Here is a 22171-nt window from a genome sequence, read left to right as displayed (position 1 = left end):
ATTGGTCACAGCCAGCACAGCTTCATGAAGGGAAAGTCCTCCTAATTGTCAAACCTAATTTACTTTTATGATGCTTTAACCTACTTAGGAATTTTGAATTTCAGTAATGCTTTTGATACTGCCTGTCACTGTATCCTTCTGGACAAAATGTCCAGCACACAGATGGATAAACACATCATGCAATGGCTGAGCAATTGGCTCATAGGATGGGCACAAAGGGTGGTAAGTGGGGTGACATCAAGCTGGTGACCTGCCACTAGTGCGGTTCGCAAGGATCCACTGTAGGGCCACTGAGGAGTGGCTGAGATCACTTGGCTTGTTCAGCATAGAGAAGGGGAAACTGAGGAAAGACCTCATATAACTGTCTACCACTTCCTCATGAGAGGAAGAGGAGGGGCAGGCACAGATATCTTCTTTCTGGTAACTAGTGGCAGGACCTGAGAGAATGGCCTGAGGTTACATCAGGGGAGGTTTAGGTTGGATATTAGAAAAAGGCTTTTCACTCAGAAGGTGGTTGGGCACTGGAATAGAGTTCAAGAAGCATTTGGACAATGCTCTCAGGCACATGGTGTGATTGTTGGAGCTGCCCTGTCTAGAACCAGGAGCTGGACACTGATGATCCTTGTGGATCCCTTCCAACTCAGAATATTCTATGATTTTCTGATTCTATGATTCCATGACTCCATCCATGAAGGTCTCCTATCCCTTTTGCTCAATTTATTGCCCACAGAGATCCACTGTTCTTGAACCTGAAGGAAGTGATCCTTAAATATTAACCAGCTCTCTTAGACCCCTCTTCTCTCTAGGATATGTTCCCATGGGATTCTTCCAAGAAGGTTCCTGAAGAGAGCAAAGTTATCTCTCCTGAAATCCAGGCCTGTGATCTTACTCATTGCTCTGGTTCCTCCTCACAGGATACTGAACTCCACAGTCTCATGATCACTGTACCCATGACTGCCTCCAACCTTCACATCTCCAGGGGCCTTCCTAGTTTGTTAGTATGAGGTCCAGCAGAACATTTGTGTTGGTTGTTCTCTAGGACTGTGTTGACTTGAGCTGCCTGGTCTCCAGCCTAATTCCTTTCATTTTCTTGGCATTAAAAAGTTTTGAATGGGAGAGATACCTACTTACACATAGCAAAGTGACATCCTTATGCAAGGCTGTGGCTGCTTTATATTCCTGTCCTTGGTTTTTCAATTATAGTATTTCATAAAAAGATGACCAAGTACTTTCTGGCCAAAAGTATTTGCTTGCACATTTCTGGAAGATGCTGTCTTAGAAGAAGTTTTGCTGTTTGCTAAGGAATTGTCCCTCATCTTGCACATTTTTTCTTCATCTATATTTTGGAACATTGTGAGTATAGGTGTGATCTCATATTGATTCCTTCTTGGGAAAAGTATTGTTACATTTCATGGAAACAAATCTACTAGCAAAATCTGCCATAAATAATTATATGATGTTTTCTGTTAACTGGTTTCAAAATTTGTCTTAGATTTTACTGTACTTGCAGTTAATCCTTGTTATCTGATACATGCCATCCACTAGAAGAAAGATTCCTATGAACAGAAAAATCAGATGTAAAAAATACTCCTTTTAAGCATTTATCTATGTTGATAGAATTTTACAAAGATGATAGATTTTGTGGTGTTTTATTCACTGTTACTCACACTGCTTTCATTACTGGTTTTATTTTCATAGGATTTTTATTTCACTGGGGTATTTTTGCGTCTAGGACCATCCACAAGGGGCTAAGTTGTGAACTATCCTTCATTTTTCTTTGCATGCCAGTCTATGTGTTACCTTATATTAGTGTGATGCTCTTTCCTTGGTTTACCTCAGTTTGAGGTCCAGGACAGAAACTGCTTCTGTATTGTCTTAGCCCTCTATAAACTATCTATGAGCACCTGTTGAATACAATTTGTTCAAATGAATTTCAAGTTTCATAGTTTGTCAGAAGAAAAAACAAAAAAAAAATCACCCACTTCTTATTTTACCTTTGAGTATGAAGCATCCATTAGGATGGAGAGGAGCTTCTGGAGAGCTCTGTGGCCTTGGCAAACAACACTTAAAAGAAGGTGTCACCTTCACTACATGACAAAACCAAGGCTGTTAGGTTGTGTATCTTTTCAGGTATTCTTTTCTGTTGCTCAACTCTGTGTGTATAGATGTTTTATCTGAAGTTTAATGATCTTACATGGGGTTTTTTAGTAGTTACAGGGCTTGGTTTTCCATATAGAGGTCAATGGTGCATGTCTGTTGTCTTACAAAGGAATTATGCAGCTCTGCTTGGGACACAAGCACGGACATTTCCTCTAATCAGCAACAGCTATCCATTTATAGATGATGAACTGGGGAAGCTGAAAATAGCTTCTACATCAATCTTTGTTAATGTCAGTGAGGTGTAGTGGTTAGAGAAGAAAGAAGCATTTCTTTTCTCTTTTTCTTTTCCAAACCAAACTAAATCTTTTTTCAGCTTGTTTGTTGTATCTGCAAGCTGTTCAGTCATCTGTGTGTAGCCAAGTAATCTTGACTCCTGCTGCATGGTATCCTTACAGTCCAGCTGTTCAAAACCAGCTCAGTCCACAGTTTCTTTGATGCATACTATGTGTGGAGTTTTCCAAAAGTCTCTCCAAAGACTCCAAGGAACAAATGGGCTCAGAGGCCTCTTTTCTTCCATATCCACAGCTGAGATCATGCCTAGCCCACTGTGGAGTCCTTCAGCATTAAAGAGTGAAATCCAAAGCACTCAACATCTTCCTTTCTAGATAAAGAGACATCAGACTTGTGATGACAGCAAACTGGTGTACTTTGGTTTGCACTGCAAAAATAGATATATAAATGGTACCAGTTACACAGCCTAGGTTGTGGCAAAACACAGAGGAGTTTTTATATTTACCTATTATGAGGATCTAAGCCGTTTAACAAAATGTTTAACTTCACACCATTAACTTTTACAGCCTCCAGGCTCTTTTATTCGTATATTCTATTTCTCTTGCTGCCTTTGATGCTGCTCCAGAACTACTGCTCTGGACCCTGTGATTCTGGGAACAGATGCAGATTCAAGCCTTGCTCTGCCAAGCTTTCTAAAACCAGCTCATCCTAAGGTCTCCGCTGTGCTGCCACTAGCTCTGCAGAGGCAGGGACAGAGATAGCAGGATTTATTCAAGTGTGAGCTTCAGCCTGTTCCCTCTGCTTTCTAGTAGTGGCATACAAACCAGTCTGTGTTGCTTTGGGAAAGTGAGAATATATCAGCCTCAACATATGTTCTACTTTTTCTCTAGCGAAAAGCTTTGCCTCCCTGGATATTAGAAAGGTATTTAACAAATGCAGTAGTCTCCTGCTGTTTATCAGACCACATAAAACCCCCTGTCTTTTGTGTGTTTTGCTTTTTGTTTAGGTTTGGGTTTTTTGATTGATTTTGTTTATTTGCTTATTTGTTTTGGCTTTTTTATCCCCCCCTCCAGAGGCACAGTCATGTGGCTATTTTCTGTTGTGGTTTTTGTCGTTTTTATTATATTCAATGCATATTACATTTAATGCAAAAATATTTTAAAAATCAATTTGTAAACTGGAAAAGCCAACAACCACTGAAACAACAAGAGGGTTTTTTAAATATCTACAAGAAAAATGTAATTCATTCCTTTACTTCCACATTCAAAAATAGGTTCTTTTCTTTGTTATTGCTGCCAATGCAATTGCTTACAGATCAATCTGGTTTGGGGAGAAAATGGCTGCTTTAAACTGAAGCTAGATGCTGCCACCCATAGGATTGATCCACACCCAGCCTTGAATTAGTGCTGGTTTAACTATATACTGTTTCTGAAACCTGTACAAATGAAACCGTGTAACTCTCAGATGGCATGTGCTGTATGAAGAATTTATAAGAATGTCTATAATACTGCAGCAACATCCACATAGAAAGTTAATGATTGTAAACTCAGTCATTTTCTAAGGCATTTGACTTAGGTAGCAAAGTCAGTTTTAGCCTAATCTTTGCACCAAGTCTGAAATCGGGTGTCCAGAAGGACCCCAGTATGGCAGCTGCTCTGATTGCTCCTTTTTTGTGACAATATTTGTGTATCATCCTTAAAAAGCTCCCTTCATCCCTTGAATTTTAGATATGGGTTTTAAAAAAACCCACAAAACAAGCAAGTTAGCAGAAAAAAGGTGGCAGCCCGGAGGGGATTTTGTATTAAGCTTTGTGGTTCTCATTAGGATTAATGAAAATTTGGGAAAATAAGTTCTTGAAATTGTTGTGGTATTCTCAGCTTGTTTCTGTGCCTTAAATCAATGAAAAGATAAGTGCTAATTTCCTTATATCAGGGAATTTAGATGGGAAAGCTTCACTTCTCCCAGCATGAGAACATTGGCCTGGCCTCTCAGCAGAGCTCCATTCACCTATGCTCTGCAAAGTCTTTAGAGGTTATAGATCCTGCTTCTGTGAAAAGAAGGGATTTATTCATGTCATTATGCTGAATATTTGTTACCCTTGGCTCCCACATTCCTGCCGAGAGCTGTGGTTTGTAGCTGTGGGTTCTGCTACCTCACAAATAAAGGTCTGCAACAGAAACCCTGGTGGAGCAGTAGAATGCTGTGCAGGTGCAGCTTCTGGCATCCTGCAGTGTCCGAAGTGGAGCTGGGTTACTCTCCCTTGTTTGTTTTCAAAGAAGAGTAGGAGCTTGGTAACAAGTGAGATTATTCTGGGTTCTCTCCCTGGAAAATGCTTTTGTTTCCAGAATGAGTTAATCAAGGAAATGTTTGCTGCTGATTTTCTTGTTGCCTGTTAGCCAATTATGCCTGTTTAAGATGTAGGTGAAGTAATTTAGAAGAGTCATAAGCCAAAGATTTTGTGGTTTTGCGATCTGAGAACAGACATATGCATCTGATCACTTGTTCCTTTTGATTCTGTGATTTGTGTCTGAGTATTGAAGTGGTGAAGGAACCTATACTCTTACTTCTCTCTGGGGGAGAAATACAAGTTTTTTTTATGGAAAGCATAAAAAGTGTTTAGAGCAATTTTACCCACAATGTACACTTTTTGCAAGCCTCTTTCTGAAGCTTTTAGAAAGAAAGATACGTGCAGGATATTCTTGTCCAGCTTGGTTTACCTGTTTTTTTTGTCACCTGACAGAGAAGCAGTGGTTCTGTCAATGTGATTCAGCTACAGCTCAGCCAAATGCCTCCCCTCCTGCTCCTATAAATTCCTAGCCCTCCAATTTCCTTGTCTTGGCCAGCTTTCTCTGTTTTCACCAGCAGGAAAAGGCATGCTGCAGGGCTGGCTGAGTGGCTGAGCAGGATTCCAGCAGGAGGAGTGGAGCTTCCTTACCACATCCCACTGGTCAGTGGTGAGGCTCACCTACTCTCTTGTACCGTTTAACACCCTGGTAACACCATCAGCAGAAACTTTGAGTCCCCATGGAGGATTGCATCTGCCTTAAGCTTCAGGACTCACTGGAAAGGACCAAGGAGGGTTGTTACACTGAATAAAAGAACAGCTGCATTGGTTTTGGACTCAGACTTCTTATAGGGTTATGTCTTACCTTGCTGATATAGTAGAGCCTCAGGAACCCTTCTGAGACCTGGCACTCACTTCAACTCATGGCAAGTGTTTTGCATTCACTCTCAGCACCTTCTCAGGTGGGAGACTTGGCAGTCCAAGACTCAGCCAAATTCCTTTGTCTTTAGCCTTGATACATCTATCACTCTGTGAAAACTTCTCTTGTTTTCAGTGGGCTTGTGCAGTTCAGCTATCGTGTAATTTTCCTGGTCCATATTATGTCACTGAGCTATTACTTTTTCAGTTGTATTTGTAGCATGCAAATAGCTTCATCGACTGATGGAGGTAGAGTCCTGAGAGCAAATTTCTGTCTCCTTAGTGAATCAGAAAACAGCTTGGTAAGTGTGCATTTAATAGGAGCATGTTTTGAAAGGGATTTAATGGCCAAGTGCCCAAGATGAAAGTCAGAGGAAACACATATGAGTGAGAAAAGTGTTGGAGATCCTTTCCATCTTCATTAGATACTTTCATCTCAGATGCTGAAGCTCGGAAGTGTCATCTGCCTTGCTTGGCTGCTGTGTCTGGCAGCTAACATCAGGAGAGGCAATGACCACATGGTTCAGTTGCCCAATGAAAGCAGGTATTCAGACTTCCTGACATTCTAGGTGTCTTCGTCTCAATAAATTCCAGGACCTGCCAGTTCTGTGACACTCTGATCAATTAAAAAAAACCCAACCCTTCCCCACCCCCAATAAAAAATCAAACAAGCCCTCCCCCCCGCCGAAAAAAAAAACAAACCACAAAAACTCACAAACAAACAAACAAACAAGCAAAAAAACCCTGTTCTTTCCAAAGCAAAGTTACTTAAAAATACATATCCTGGAAAGCTTGGGAACTTGGAACATGGATCAGGAATTGTGGCAGGGAGATTTACTTCAAAACTAGAGATATTCTGAGAAGTTTGTATAGCAGCAAATCTAAAGAGCAACTTTAAATTAATATAATGATGCTATTACTAATTAATCAAGATTTATTTGGTATTGTGACAGTACTTCTCTGCTGGTGGAAACAATCAGTATGTGGAGTTTCTAGGCTCAGTACAAGCACAGTGGCCTCATTGACCTGGGGTTTATTTCAACTGCAACTATGCCTCTTGTTTAAAAGAGATAAACAGAGAAGTATATTGATTCCCTCTACAAAAAAGAGCTGAATTCCAGAAGTGTTATCTCTTCAATATTCAAAAGTTTTTCATGTGTTTTTGCATGTACAGGATGGATTACAAAGGGGAAGAAGAGAAATTATCTTAAATTAAGTAATTACTCCTAATTATTTATAATATAACAGACAGTTGACTAAAAAGCTTTTTTTCTTTCCTACAGCCTCCTCCTCAGATATATGATAAACAGCTGGATGAAAGGGAACATACAATTGAGGAATGGAAAGGTAATTGCAGCTTAAAACATGGGAAGGAGTATTTCAGTGGCAAAATGGCCACATCCCACTGCCTAGTATGTCTGTGTTAAAATCAGAATTCCTGAGACATAAAGAATTGACACTAATCCTACAAACTGGTGCTTTGGTGGAAAAAACTTAAGAAATGTCCGGAGGACTATCATTATCTACACAGCATAATGTTAGCACAGGAGGTGTGGATTCCAGTGCTTCACTGAAATCTAAGGATATCATCTGGAGAACAGACTACTGTTCAACGGGATGATACATCAGAATTTTAGCCACAGTAAAGTGTATTATTGTGCTGCTTCATTTACAGACAGTACACTGTTAAACAATTCATGTGTTCTAGTTTAATCCCATTTGTCTCAATTTAGCACCAAAAAGAGGTGAGGAAAGGAGGGGAATGGAAGAGGGAGGTCTTAGGCAAGTAGAGCAGTCAGGATTGTAAAGACAAGGTAGGGCAGAACTAGGGTGCTCTTGGGAGGGCTACAACACTATGGGATAGTATTTTTGTTCCTGGTCACAGGCATTGGTCCCTGTTTGTAACTCTTACAATCTCTCCTCCAGAACTCATCTACAAAGAAGTAATGAATTCTGAAGAAAAGACTAAAAATGGCGTAGTAAAAGGACAGCCTTCTCCTTCAGGTACTCGGCCCCATTGAATAACTTTGATGCAATTTGTGTACTTACAAAAAGAATGGAGATGGCAGAAGCACTTGGGCTACACTTGCCATTATGTAGACTGTGAAATCCAGTGCTTCTAATGGGTTGACCTTGATTAGTTGTGCTCCAGTGTCATGTTAATTCTTAAAAACTGGTCTTGTTGCTTTTTGAGAGATAGTTGTCCTGGTATTTTCTGTGGAAAGATCTGTGATTACAGGTTATACTTCTGTGGTTGGAAAGTTGGCCTCACACTAGTATTTTTATACTGCTTATGGATGCATAACTGAACTAATAATTTGGTAGTTGATATAAGCAAATATGTTGATGCTGCCACATATTCATCTGTTGGACATGCAGCACTGTACACCTGACCCCCCACCCCAACCCATGTAAGTGTCTGGTACCTAGTCTGGTAGTTCATCCTTTCAGAAGTCATTAGAACAGCTTGCTGACAAGCTTTGTTTTCACTTCAGTGAGAAGGGAAAGTTGTCTTCAACCACTGATTCATAAAGTTCTGTCACAAAAAAAAAAATCACAACTAAGGTTTTTTTTTCCTAAGGAAAATTCACATCAGCAGTTCCTTTCACAGAAGTGCAAACTGTGGCTGCCAGTACCTAGAATACATTTTTGTGAAGGTGTGCTCCCACTGGCAGACTTGAAGTGACCAGATTTTGAGCACAGAGTTCCAGTAGCCTTTAGATGTAAAACTACCACTTCAGAGCCTGTCCTCCAAGTCAAATAATTTAATTCAGTGTTCTCTGCATATGTTCAGAGAGATATTTTTTTGCATTCTCATTTTTCACTTGCTGCTGAACTTACTGTTAGAACAAGAATGTGTCATTAGCAATTGACAGGACAGGGGAAAACGTGGCAACAATAGAGGGAGTAGTAGAGGGCTGGATGGTGATATTGGAGCATTAGCAGGGCACCTCGAGTTTGACATCAATGAAACAATATATTGGAAACAATCCATTGTTTTCTTGTCAAGAAGCAAACAAAGTATAGGCCTTGCAGATTTAATTTACCCAACTATGGTACCACCACTGAAAAGTAATCTGGGGTCATAACAAGATAAATTCTTGTTCATAAATCTTTCTCCCCTACAGAAGTGTGGTTGCAGGCTGATTTATGATCAAAGAAATAACTATCTAGGGATTGCTTTATGTATTCCACATTCTGGTTTTTTTCTGTGTGGAAGGGTTTTATTGTTTCTGTAAAACATTTTCAAACATACAAAATTGTCATTTCTGACCTGCATTTATTCTGCTGTTTCTCTTTGTTTTCTGATTGTTAGGCACCAACAAGTTTAGCAACAATTTAAAAACTGCTCTCAGATGAGGCTGTTTTATGAAACAATAGATTTCCTGTTTTTCTTCACTTCACGTGCCTGACTTAAATTTTCAGCTGAATGAAATACTGAAAGAATGAGGTAAAACACCAGTTCTGAGCATAAGGAAAAAGAGAGAGACTACACACACATTACTCATTGGTTGGTGTTCTTGGCAAGAGTTCAGAAAGCTAAAATTTGGCACTCTATCAATAATCATAGCAAGCAAGCTGAAGATTAGTTTCCATGATTACTTGATCAGTTTTCAGGAGACTGCTGAAGCTGACAGCACCAGGGATAATAATTGCCCATTGATATGGTTACTTAGACTGCCTGTGTATCAGGGTGTCAATCTCTTGTTCTGTGAAGAATAGGTTAATAAAACATACCAGCTTGAAATGTGGGGCTTGGAGGGAAACTCAAGTATCCCTCATGCTCATGTTCAGTGAACAAAATCAACAGTGTCTAAAATTGCTCCCAACAGATACTACTTCTGCCTGTCCAAAAGATCTCTCTAGGCTACATTGTTTATTTTCAAAAGAGCTTTTTGCATTGCCTTACTGAAGTCATTCTTGCTGCAGTTCTTGTCCTGTCTCCACAAAACTTGGAGAACAGATTAATCTATGATTCTTTCTGTCAGCTTTTAGCTCACATAAATCCATTATCATACCCTAATCAGTCTTCCTTCCTTTGAACTTCACTACCTGCATCTTTCAGTCTTTCCAACTTAGTGCTTTTCTCTATACTTTATCTAGTTGACTTCTGTCTTTCAGAGCTCACCATGTCCAAACCTAGTTAAGACATTGGTAGTGCTGAATTGAGTGGAAAGATTTGTGTGTAGATGTGTACATATGTGTTACATAAATATGTAAGCACCATGTGCATGTCCACATACACACATAAACAAGGAATTTAATCTTAGATCCTACTATTTGCTTTTCTATTCTTTCTTTGTCACAGAATTGCTAAACAGTTTTATTTTATGTACTAATTGAGAGGCTGTACCCCTTACTAATATGCTGACTATTCCAAAGGGTCTATGCCATATCATTACTAGGCTGGGAGAATACAAGTGATTAGAATAAAAAGTTTTCTCAGTGGAACTGGACATAACGACACATGTGAGAAATAGCCACGAATCAACCTCCAGGATTGTTGACTAATTCACACCCTTATAACATGAAGATATATACCTTTTATACACCTATAACCTCTCCAAAATACACACTCATATATTTGGTTATCAAACATGTGTATGTGAATCTTCTGTTGAGGTTTCCTTCTGGGTTCCAAGGAAGATGTATTATTTATTTGAAGCTTTACCAGGAAGTGCAGTAGAACTTTGCACTAGCAGTCTTGGGACTCTTCTGCTCTGTCATTTCTGAAGCAGAGAAGCAAAGGATATAAGCTGTTTTATGCAAAAAACAAAGGGGAGGAATGATGTTTTTATTTGGTAAATGCATTATAAAAAAGTGTTTCTGATGGATATGATCAAACAGCAGATGTTTTCATTAAATAAAAAATAATACAAGGCTGTAGATTATTTAGAATTAAACATAAGTTCTGTCCGTACTATCTAACGTCTTCTCATACTCTCCACGAGCCTTCATTACCCAGCTATAGTTTCATACCTAACATTTTCAACTGTCTTCTCCTTTCTGGATGTAGAATATAGTAAATAGCACTGATCTTAGTGCAGCTTATTCTTAGCATTCCATTTCCAGATGCAAATTGATCTTTTAATTTTCCTTTCCTGGCTTTCAGTTTCTGTCTGATTTGGTCAGTTTTGCTGCTATCACCCAGGAACTACTGAATACCTTTACTAAACTTCTGTCACGTGCAGAGCCTAAATTAAGCAGGTGATGGACTTGCCAAGCATTGTGGCATTCAATATCAAGAGTTGTTATTTATATGATTTATAAGAAGCTGAGCAAACCCCCAGGACAGACACAGGGCTTTTCTTCTGGAAACAGCAAAATCTGCAGTTCTCCTTTCAGTTTTTTCACCCCCAGATCTGTATCACTTACCTCTGAAATCTCAGGGGCACTTCCAATGGTGCTCATTAACAGCACTTCACAGGAGCCCTCTGAGGAAGCAATCCCTGCTTTACAGCAGGGAAGCTGATGTGGCTTAAAACAGTAGCTGTCAAGTCAATGACAGAGCCAGGAACAAACCCCAGGAGCTGTTTCTCACCTGCTCTAACCTTTAGCTCTTTTCTTCAAACCTGCAGCCAGTGAGAAGCTTCCTGTCAAACAGCAAATTCATAAATGGGGCACTTTTTCTCTTTTGAATACACCTCTGTCATTTCTATGCTGTCTCACCTGGCACCCATCCCTTCAAGAACAAGCTGTTGTAGCACCAGACAGGTGCTAAGAATAGGAAATGAAGCATTCCTTACTGTCTAGGACAGCTTTTGGTTGGGTTTCTGAGTTTTAGTGCATAAGTGCTGCTTTGTGCTGCTGAATTCTTTAACTCTGTCATTTACATTTAGTGTGGTTTTATTTGGTTTGATGGATATTTTTTGAGTCTGGGTGCTTTGGGCCTGCAACAGCAACTATCATGTCTGTGTGTTGTGCCATGTAGAATTGTGCTGAAAGCCAGGAGTAACTAAAAATGCAGTTTCCAGAACCTTATGTGTGGAGTTGATACTTGCTGAAAAGAACATACCAGGGTTTGTTGAATTCAGTGGTGCTGAGTGTAACTAAATCTTCACCTGTAGAATTGCTGCAGCTATTTCTTCAGTTATTTTGCCTAGCTAGGTGGATTGCACATTGATCAAAAAAAGCTGCACAACAACAGTTTGATTCAAAGTCTGTTGAACCTACCAGAATTCTTTCCATTTGAGTTCTGAGACAGTATCCATGACCTTTAATGGCAGGCTTCTGTTCAGCACAGTGAACATTTAGAAAAGTAATATACTGTTTAGTCATTAATGTAGATAAATTCAGTCATATTTTGACTACATATAAATGAAGTTATCTTGACTGATTAGCATTTTCATCAAATACCACGTGATTAAGTAACATGCAAACATGAAGTAACACTATTGTTCTGGATGCTGAGATACATGTAATGAGTACCTGAATGAGTTACATGTAATTAAGTCTTAGAAAAACAAGTCTTCTGTCAGAGAAGATAATGATTGCTGTCTGCAGTCACCAGTTAGACATCATTAAGATTGCTCTGTCTTTTTGCAGCACCTACTAAATTAACTATTTTATTTTCCCAATGTATCAGAAGAGTAAACTGATTTAAAGGTAGTTCTGATGCCATAAGATTTTTGTAGTACTACAAGAGCAGAAAGCAGTTCCCACGCAGAGCTTTGAAATGTGAGTGTTATGAACTGTAACTCTTCAAAACAGACTGTTGTGGGAGAGAATTTCCTGGTAAAATATTTAATATTATCCAATGCCTAGATTTTGTGTGGCCCATTTTCTGCTAATATTTGCCACTGTTTAAAATGGGCTGTGTACTTACACGCCTGTTGCCACGGGGTAAGTATCCTTTGCTTTGTAAAATCTGACGCGTTCTGGGGTTTCAGGTTTAATCACGTTGGTGTTCGTTTTCGTAGCACAGGTGCAGCAGTGAACAGCAGTGAAAGCCTCCCTCCATCCTCATCTGTCAATGACATCTCATCCATGTCCACGGATCAAACTCTGGCGTCTGACACGGACAGCAGCCTGGAAGCTTCTGCGGGACCCCTCGGTTGTTGCAGGTGACTAGCCGCCTGCCTGCGAAACCCAGCGTTCTTCAGAGGATGATGTCATTTAGGAGGAAAAATTAATCAGAGTTAAGAGATGAAAAGAAAGAGAAATAAAATACAAAGATTTAAACAAAACAAACAAACAAAATCTTTTCAGCCTGCTTCTCCTACAGAGTTATGTAATGCAGCTAAGCTCAAGTGTATATTTAACTTATAGTTGCTCTGCTTTGGTCTTCTTCCAGTGATGCTTACTGGGGAGGGGGGGGGGAAGGAACTGAAAAATCCTTTTTTAACCCCCCCTCCCCACAAGATGTAAAATGAATGGCTGCAAAACCAGCAACCTGCAACTGTCCTCTTCACACTGGCATGACAAGGTGTGCAGTAGCCACTCTCAAACATACGAGCGTGTATCTGCCTTCACTCTCTATTCTGTCATCTGCCTATTGAGGCAGACAGGGATATACATGCATTTTCCTTCATATAGGAATAGCACATACACACACATGCCAAGAGAATTCTGGCAGTGTATGCAGCTGTCTGCCCACAGGAGCATGCACAACTGCATACGTACTTAGTGTGCACTCCACAACCATAAATGGTCCATTTCAGGTGAATTGCATAACCACATATGTGATATTACCAGTATATATTCTATTTGTTTGTTCATTCATGAGGTTGCATATCTTGTATGAGGACTTGTGGAAGTGTAAATAACCACATAGAACTGTGGCTCCCTCAGACACTTGAAGATGTAGCACCAAAATTTCTGCTGAGAGTTGTATATATATTTTGAAATAATAACCAGTTTTATTGAAAGAAGAAGCCACAGAGCTTCATAGAAAAATGTTAGTTTGTGAATGTTAAGACTTGTTGTTCTGATTTTTAGAGCAGATATGCCAAGCTGAGTCCAGGTTAGAAGGAAGCACATGTATCTTTGCAAACTACAGGGAACAAGAATGAAGGTTTTTTATGCCCAGAAAGATTTATCTCAGTAAGCAACTTTTCCTGTCACTGTTAAGTGAGTTATCATCTTAGGTCATAGATAGGCTTGCTAGTATGAATTACAGGTATGTTTGGAAGTTAGAGGGTTGGGGAATTAGCAGGTTATGATATATGATTATGAAAAGGACATGCAACAACTTGTTTTTATTTTATGTCTAGGTCTATACTAGGTTAGATAGAGAATGGATATTTGTGGTCCACTCCCCCTCAGTGTGTTTGCAGCTTAGAGGTTGTTTTTCCTTAAATCATTCCCTAGCAGGGACCTCTGCTACGAAGAGAACAGGCCTTCTCCAGGTGCTTCTGGCTGTTCATTTGCTCATGACAAATCATCAGACTCCCCTGGAAGATTTAGCAGCTGTGTTACATGAAAAAGAACCACAGAATGCATGGGTCTAGTATTTCTATTTTCTAAATAATTGCAAAGGTTATCCATCAGCTGGTGCACTGGGATGTAAGGCTTGTGACAAGTTCCAAAGAACCCAACAGTGACTGAACATCAGATTGAATTTACCAAGTAATAATCCACAGGATTTCTGATGGTAAGTAGCAGCAAGCGTTTTTACCAGAGGATGACAAAAGTCCACACAGAATTTCAGAACTATTGAATATTTTGCCTGCCAAAACAGCAATTAACATTTTCCACTGCAAGGTCATTGTTACCTGAGTTGGAAATTAACTAAAATCTGAGTTATCTGTCCTTTTACTAAAGTGTGCCATGTAAACTCAAATGAGCTAAATTGTACTCTAATGCTTTTCTAAAGAGAGAGAAACTGTTTAGACTAGTGTTTAGAATTAGTGGATATTTTAAATTCACTAATTCTTATGTATTCAAAACTCTACCAAAATAGGACTGTTCTATTGGGTGGCTTACAAGCCTGCCATTCTGCAGTAGGAAAAAAAAATGAGTATCAAGTCAGATTTGTTAAAAGGAAAGAAAGGAAGAAAATACTTCTCTCCAGGGTGATGAGAAGGGGAGATAAAAATTAAGTTGATACAGAATAATTTCAGACTTGGTAAGCCTGAGCTGTATCAGAATTGCTGTAGGAAGTGTTTTTTTAGCCCTGGTTATATTTTTGGTAGATTTTTACGAAAATTTTTTTGAGAATAAAATTAGGTTGATAATGTTCTGCAAACTCAGAGCAGTAATTTTAAAAGCAATAATTTACTACTGCTAAATATATTTAGCAATATTCTCTCTTAAGCCATGAAGCATCAAGTCATTATTGAGTGATGTAACTCTCACTTCGAAGCCAATGATCATAAAAATATTGAAAGGTTAACAGCAAAGCTCTGTAGGTATGTAGGCAATAACACCAAGAGTGACTTCTTAGCAATAATGAAATGTATCACCTCCAGATTTAATTCACCATAGATATATATTAATAATGTTCAGGTAACTAATACCTGCTTTACAGTCCTTAGTGTGCACCACTTGGATGTGTTATTTAAACAAAACTAAACAAAGCGTCTCAAAGAGGCAAAGCTGTATGTGAGAGAAACTGCAAAAACACCACCAATTTAGACTGCAGAAACTTAGAGTAATTACAGTTCATTGCCAGTGACACTGAGGAGATGTGACATGGGCAATAGCAGAGAAACCATTTGTAGTTGATGGATACTTGTAGGTCTCCCATGTTTCATCTGTGGAAACCAAAAAATATACTCTTTGTCCCATGGTATAGTTCAGTCTTGTTTGGGTTCAAGAGGGCTGGGTGGACAAGCATAGCTGATGTCCTGTGAGTGGCGCTGAATGAACCCACAGCACAGGAGTTACATAGCTTTATTCCAGCAGCCCTAACCCTGCCAAGCACCACTGCTTGTTCAAACACTTAATGGAGACCATAGGGATGCATACATAATTTTAACTAGCACGTGCTTTTGTCCTTTGCTCAGCAGTGATCAACATCAGCATGTGCTTAAGTGCCTTGCTGAAATAGGGCCTAAAGGAATTACTGCATCTCTTTTTGTCTTCAAATAAGTCTCCTTTATGAGAAGCTCTGTCTGGGGGAGGAGACTTGGAGCTGTCCACATTGGACACTAGAGAAAAAGCCATCATGAAGAAAAGCATTAGTTCTTTACAATTTTGGTCCTTGTATGTCCAAACTGAAGTAGTGACCATCCTTTGTTTTGCTTTGTGTGAGGAATTCGGTGCTGTCAAGCTGAGACCTTACAGCAATGCATGTACTCTTGGATAAAAGATTATAGTGATGATGTTCGGAGGCTGTCTCAAGGGAAACAAATTTTATTTCCTGATTCTAGAAGTTGTGATATGCCACTCTTCAAGTCTGTCCCCCTTTATTCCAACATTTTGTTCAGCTTGATAAATGCTTTTCTTATTTCTGCCATTGATCTTTAAAATCTACTTCTGTTTAAAATGTTACTACATATAGTACTTGAGCAAGAATTTTCACTTAATTCTCTGAGGTTTACAGTTTTAAGCATAATTGCCACCATGGCAGAGATGAAGGAAATTGGGAAGCAAGAGATCTGTGACAGATGTCCCAAGGTATTTAGGCACTAAAGGGGCAATGAGAGAGCCTATGCCAGAAGTGGCATCATCCTGAAGGGCAGCTGGACATCTTGGTATTCTTGAAAATATGCCTGAGAGCCTATTGATATCTTAAGTGCCTGAATCCCCAAAGAGATTCTGTCCTAAGTGTCTTACTTAAGTCATGTATATAACTATGAGCAGGGTGAGGAGAATGGCAGAAGTATTTTAACTATCAATGGCTGCTCAGAGCCCTAGCTGCAGGAAATAGCATTGACAAGGTACAGAGGGAAGCTGCTGCAAAACATTCCCACTTTATTTTCAGGTGGAGTACTTCTGGATAGAATGAGAAACAAACAAACAAAACAAAATAATGGCTCTTAAAAGACCCTTTGTCCATTTTCTTTTGTACTGCTGAGTTTAAATGAGGATGGGGTTTTGATTTACTACAAGTTGATGCAAGTTATGTATGTTTTCAATCCAAGATTTTTGATAGTTTTTGAAAACAGACTTCAGATACTGACTTGGCAACTGGAATAGTATGTTGTGTGTTTTGACTATATTCCATTAAAATGTAATATAGCTTTAGAGAGTTTGGGTGTTTGAGTTGGTCACATGCTGATTTATGGGAATTGCATTGTGGTTGATGATCCCCCACTGCTGTCTAGAATTCCAGGGCATAAATAGATTCAGGAATCTTAGCAAGCTTGCATTAAAAAAAAAAAACAAACAAAAAAAGGAGCTTAAATTGGAGTGCAAATATGGTAATGAGTTAAAAAAAAAAAAGCTACAGAAAGCCTGATCAGGTTTTCCAAGCCCTAATGCACTGATGGTTTTCCTCTGGAAATCACCAGTTCCTGCACAGGATTGGCTGCTGAAGGTTATATGAGATAGATGATCCTGTCGCTAAGTCACTCTTCGAAATTTATAACCCATTTTGTTCATATATATGGTTTTGTCTTCATATATATTGCTTTATCTTCAAAGTTTGGGCTAAGATACTGAAGAAATTAGACCTGTTGCAGTGCCTTGAGGAAGTTTTCCAAAGGAGTGCTACTTAACTGATTTAGATTGTATTCTAAATTTGCCAGTAAGCACCACTGATTTCTTTTCCACTAACATATTTTCTTGTGAAAAATGTGCTAATAGTAAATTTTAGAACTGCCTGAGAGAGTCACTTTCAGCAAATCTCCCAGATTTTTTATTAAAGAAAAAAATTATTTGGAGTGTCCTGAAATTATTGTGAAATGTAATTGGAATATTTTCATCCAAAATAACTTTCAGTAACCAGCGTTATCAACTTTATACTATTTCAAAGGAACAAAAATTACTTTAGTTTCAAATCTACTTGTATTTCTTTCTTCATGCTTATTGCAATTTTAAAATTTTCTATGAATTCGAACATGCAAAAAAAAACTAAACAAAAAAAGGCATTTTCCAACAAACTCTGTGCTTCCAGGGAGAACAGTATAAAAGAACATCTGCAGGGAAGAATTACAGTTTTCTTTTAACAATCTGGAAAAAAAAAAAGTTTGAGTTAGTGGTTCACTTCATGTTTAGGCTTTTATTTTCTTTGTTTCTGTATGTGTCTGTAGGAAAGAGAGGGTGTACATAGGGACATGATTTTTAGAACCTCTGTTCTACTCATACTTGGTCCAAGTTCTCAGTGTGGATAAAGAGAGTAGTAGTAACATCTTCAAGAATCTGATGGCTGTGCTTATTTGAACTTCCACCACTTTACAAAGGACACAGTTAACTAATTGCAAGCTCAAGGTGATCTTTTTCACACACACACAAATACACACACACAAAAAAAATCATTGTGCAGTAGGTTTGAATATTACACAAATATGTAATGTCTTAATTAGTAAAATGCTTGGGGGAGGCAGGGAAATGGTGAATGTGTCATCTTCACTGATGAGCTGGAAAACAGACCTGTCCAGTGGAATTTAGTGGAATCGTTTCAGTGTATTAGGAACTTGCCAGTGTGGCCTGATTTTTCTTTTTTGTTGTTGGTTTGGTTTTTTTTAATTAACTATTGATTGCAAGAGGTGAAATGTTTAACGTAATGTATGTTCAGGCTCACTGACTCATGGCAAGTTTGAGTTTTAAAGAGGGTTTGATTCGACAAAAGAATGTTGAAAAACTTCAACTGAGGCTAATGGTGCCTTTTAACTGGAGAGCGAAAAGCTGAAAAGCACATATTGAAGACACAGTCAATTTGGGAAATAAATGTGTCCCTACCATGCTTATCATTTCAGACAGGTCTCTTTTGCTAATTTTCACTGAACAGGGCCATTCTTGTCTTCTGGAAAGCAAGATATTTATAATGTAAATAGTTGTATTGATTTATTTTTTTCCTTCCTCTGTAATTAATATGTAATAATCCAACATGCTGTTTCTGTTAAAAATCTTTTACAATAAGGCCGCTGTATGCCTAAATATGGTTGACCTCTGACCTTTTCCTAAGTCAGTCACATGCTGATAAAGGAGGGTGCTGGAAGTTTCAGTGTACATATAGAATTATGTATATTTAGTAAATTGGGTAAGTGGGACTTATGGCCAGTATGCATTAAACCACAACAGTAACAAAGCTCCAGATCTTAACTAGCAAAAACAACTGTTCACCTTGCCATGTCCATCCTGTAATAAGATCTAAGTTGCACCTGCCTGTAGTTCTGCATGAATCAGACTTCAAAGTATAACTAACAAGATCTGTAATGTATCAGTGTTGAGAAATGTAGTTGTAAAAAAAAAAAAAAGAAAAGAAAAGAAAAAATGAAAAAAAAAAAGAAAATCTTGACCAAGAAAAGCAAATCAACAACAGCAACAGCTCAGTATCAAGACTGGAAGATGAGACATGTCCGATTTTGTTGCACAGTTATAGCTGAAAAAGAACAACCGGTGTCAGTCAGCATAAATGGACTACAGTAAGACATTTGTTAAGGAACCAACATTCTTTCCATATTGTTTTGTTCTTACCCTGTTTACTTTGACCATCTGTTGTTCCCTGTTCCACAGGGGACAACAGGGCCTGAGTGATCAGTGTTTTATGGATCAATGTCACATTAATGATTTCCAATTTCTGTTTGTTTACCAATTACTGAACTAAGATGGGACTCTCATGTTCTCCCATGTGTCAAAAGGAATCCTGTCAGAGCTTCCTCATGAGGATACTCTTCTCACTGCTGTCTTGACTCCTGTCAGTTGAATGACTTTGCAGCATTCCCAGTGAACAGCACAACACAGCAAATCTAATGACCGAGGGCTTCATTGCAGGCGTGTTGTGAATCTGTACTTTCACAGGGGCTCAAAGTCATGCAGGGACAGGGCTCAACTGAAATATGGTATGTACTCTATGCATGACGCCTATATTACACCTTTATGACCTTATAGTGGTAAAACTGCTGTTCTTTACAGATGTGGATTTGGACCATCTGGTTTTTTTTGGAGGAAAATTGTCTTGAACCTCCATCCTTATCCCACAAACCACTCGCTCCTATCTAGAGCAGCTAAATGGAAGTTAAAACAGTGCAGGGGCCTTTTGGTGGCCATGCACAGGGGTGAATTTCATGCTGTTTGAATGTGATCTTGCCAAAAAGCCTGTATGTCTAGCAGGGGAGACTGTGACTGTCCTATAAGGAGTGTTTGTGTTGTTTACTTTAAAACAAGCTTTGCTAATTAAAGTAGTGTATTCCGGAGTCCTATTTGAATGGCATGAAGGGTATCAATGAAGAAGATACAAAGTATGCTCCTTCAGCTCTCCTAGCTTCTTGTTTCTTTTCCTTTAGCCCTCTCTAGGGGACACAGATAAAGCTGTAAACATGTGGACATTACCAGGATTACTGAATTCAGTTAGTGCTGCTTCTGATGGGCTTCATTTAAGAAGCATTTTCAGCACTACATAAATATAAATGTATCTTAAGACACCTGAGATTCAGACTTTCTGTCTTTAAGTAGCTTTAGACTCTATTCCTCTGGCTGACTGACTAAATAACTATGGGGGGTGTGGGGAGAATGACCACATGACTGGGTACAATGATGAAAATCTGTGAAGTAAAATCTAGTCTCCCCCATTAAAAAATGTAAAAGGAAATCAAGCCAACAACAACAAACCCAATAAAAAAACCAAACAAAAACCCCCAACCCCCAAACCACCATATCAACTGCAGAGTTACTATTTTCAGAATGATTTTTCACAATGTTGAACGCACTTCACAGAGGTGATGTCTTTTGGGAAATGTTTTTGGTTTTCTTCAATTCTTGCAAAAAGTATCTATGTCCAAAATACTTGCCAGCAAATCAATTCATAATACACAAAAGACATTTTTATATTTGGATTTATCATGTTTAGAGATGAACATTAAAATCACAAATAGCCTTCTGTCCAACCAATTTGAAGTGGGAAGCTACAGAAAAGAATGAATTAAAGCCCTTGTAATCACTGTAAACTCTTACAGTTGTTGGTACTTAAATGTCATTTTAAACAGCTGGTAGTCTTGCTCTGACTTGCTTAAGCAAGACAATTTTCAACGTCTATTCTTCTCCCAGTTTGTATACACAGAGATTAGTCAAGCTACAACATATAAGAGAAACCTCTGAGTTGCAGTGGCTTTTTGATTTTTACTGCAAAATGGAGGGACAATTTCATGTAGGGTCTGACTTTTTTGTTTTACTGGGTACCTTCTGAGACAGTTGAAGGGTCATCTTCTTTTGAGAGGTTTGCCCTTTTCAGGACTCAAAATTTTTATGACCATATTCAGTGATTTACATCACTGAATATGTGAAACAGGTAATTGAATCCAGATCTGAAGCTGTAACTGTGATTTAGCTTCACGTAACCCAGAGTCCTAAATTCCAGAAATCTGAAGTATATGAGCAGGACAGGTCTGTTTCCTATAACGCTCGTTGGTGTTCAATGAAAGTACCTTTTGTAGCATCAGAGCAGCCCTGGAACTTTTCTCCAGTCAGCTTGTGTGCTGGCCTGAACATCTCCTGTGTGGCGAGAGCATCTGAACATCTCCCATGCTGATGAGTCGCAGCAGATCAATGGATGCATCTGTGTGGAAAGAGATCCGAGTGCCTCCCCCTCCCTCTCTGCTGGAGGCAAACAAATGGGATGAAGGTCAGTAAACAACCTTGTGCTCGAGCTGATAACATTTACTATGGTACTGCGAGACCCACTTGAATGCACTAAGTCCAGTCCACAGGCCCCTCACAGTACATATGGCTGTCATGACCTGCACTGCGACTCGCTTTCTAGTTGGATGGCAAAGTTGAAGCTTTGCTTCTCCTGGGAAACCCTATGCTGAAGGCTGTTCAGTGTTTACTGTTTCTGTGTTCATGCTGATGCTTAGAAAGCACCTAAGCATTCTACAGTCTTCATTCATGGCCTGTGGCTGGAATTCTTCAGTTACATACAGGTACGGACTGAGATTATGTTGCTTTTCAACATGCTCTCCCAAGCTCTCTGTTAATGGTATAGCTTGGAGCTGAAATTGCAAAACTGCTCTGCCTCCAAGAAAACATGACTGTCAATATAATGTAAGGAGCCAGGAATGAAGTTCAGCAAGTTAAATTAATACCAATTTGCTAATGTATTTGTCCTACTTTGAAATTGACTACTGGGAAGGAGAAAGTGTTGTCTTTTGAGTCTTACGTATGATGTTCTGTCCACATTCCAGGAGCACTTATATATGAAATAGAAATTAGGATGCTTGGTAAAATAGTTCTCTTTCTGAATATGTCTATTTAATGGATAGACTGGAGCTTTTGTTAAGTAAGTCCCATTATGGGGAATAGCTGGCTATTGCTGTCTGGAATATTTTACCCTTTCTTGCATCATAAGCCTGACACTAACAATGGGAGCATTTAACTTTCCTCATGGCTAAATTTAAAATGTGTGAAATTACTCCCGTCTCTACTTCACATCTATTACTGGAGAATAAGGGAAATTATCTTTGATACTTAGAAGCTCATGAGGGGTATTACAAAGAAGTAGCAGCTGCAACAAAATACCTCTTCCGTTTGCCAGAA

At 38.9% G+C, this 22171-nt stretch overlaps 1 protein-coding gene across 9 annotated transcripts in view; it reads left to right on the top strand.

Moving 5' to 3' along the window:
- MAPK10 (mitogen-activated protein kinase 10) overlaps positions 1-20293 on the top strand; it is a 158225-nt gene extending 137932 nt beyond the window's left edge. For 8 of the 9 annotated variants that reach the window (XM_071555759.1, XM_071555755.1, XM_071555758.1 and 5 more), the window contains 3 exons: positions 6877-6940; positions 7520-7597; positions 12519-20293. In XM_071555759.1, coding sequence (XP_071411860.1) covers positions 6877-6940; positions 7520-7597; positions 12519-12661 — 285 coding nt within the window. In that variant the 3' untranslated portion in view covers positions 12662-20293. Of the gene's footprint in view, positions 1-6876; positions 6941-7519; positions 7598-12513 lie in introns of all 9 variants that reach the window. The other variant, XM_071555763.1, reaches the window with a different exon arrangement.
- The last annotated feature ends 1878 nt before the right edge of the window (positions 20294-22171 follow it).

This window comes from Pithys albifrons, chromosome 5 (assembly GCF_047495875.1).
Source record: "Pithys albifrons albifrons isolate INPA30051 chromosome 5, PitAlb_v1, whole genome shotgun sequence".
Taxonomy (NCBI): domain Eukaryota; kingdom Metazoa; phylum Chordata; class Aves; order Passeriformes; family Thamnophilidae; genus Pithys; species Pithys albifrons.
Note: the sequence above shows the minus strand (reverse complement) of the source record. Positions and strands in the feature narration are given on the sequence as shown.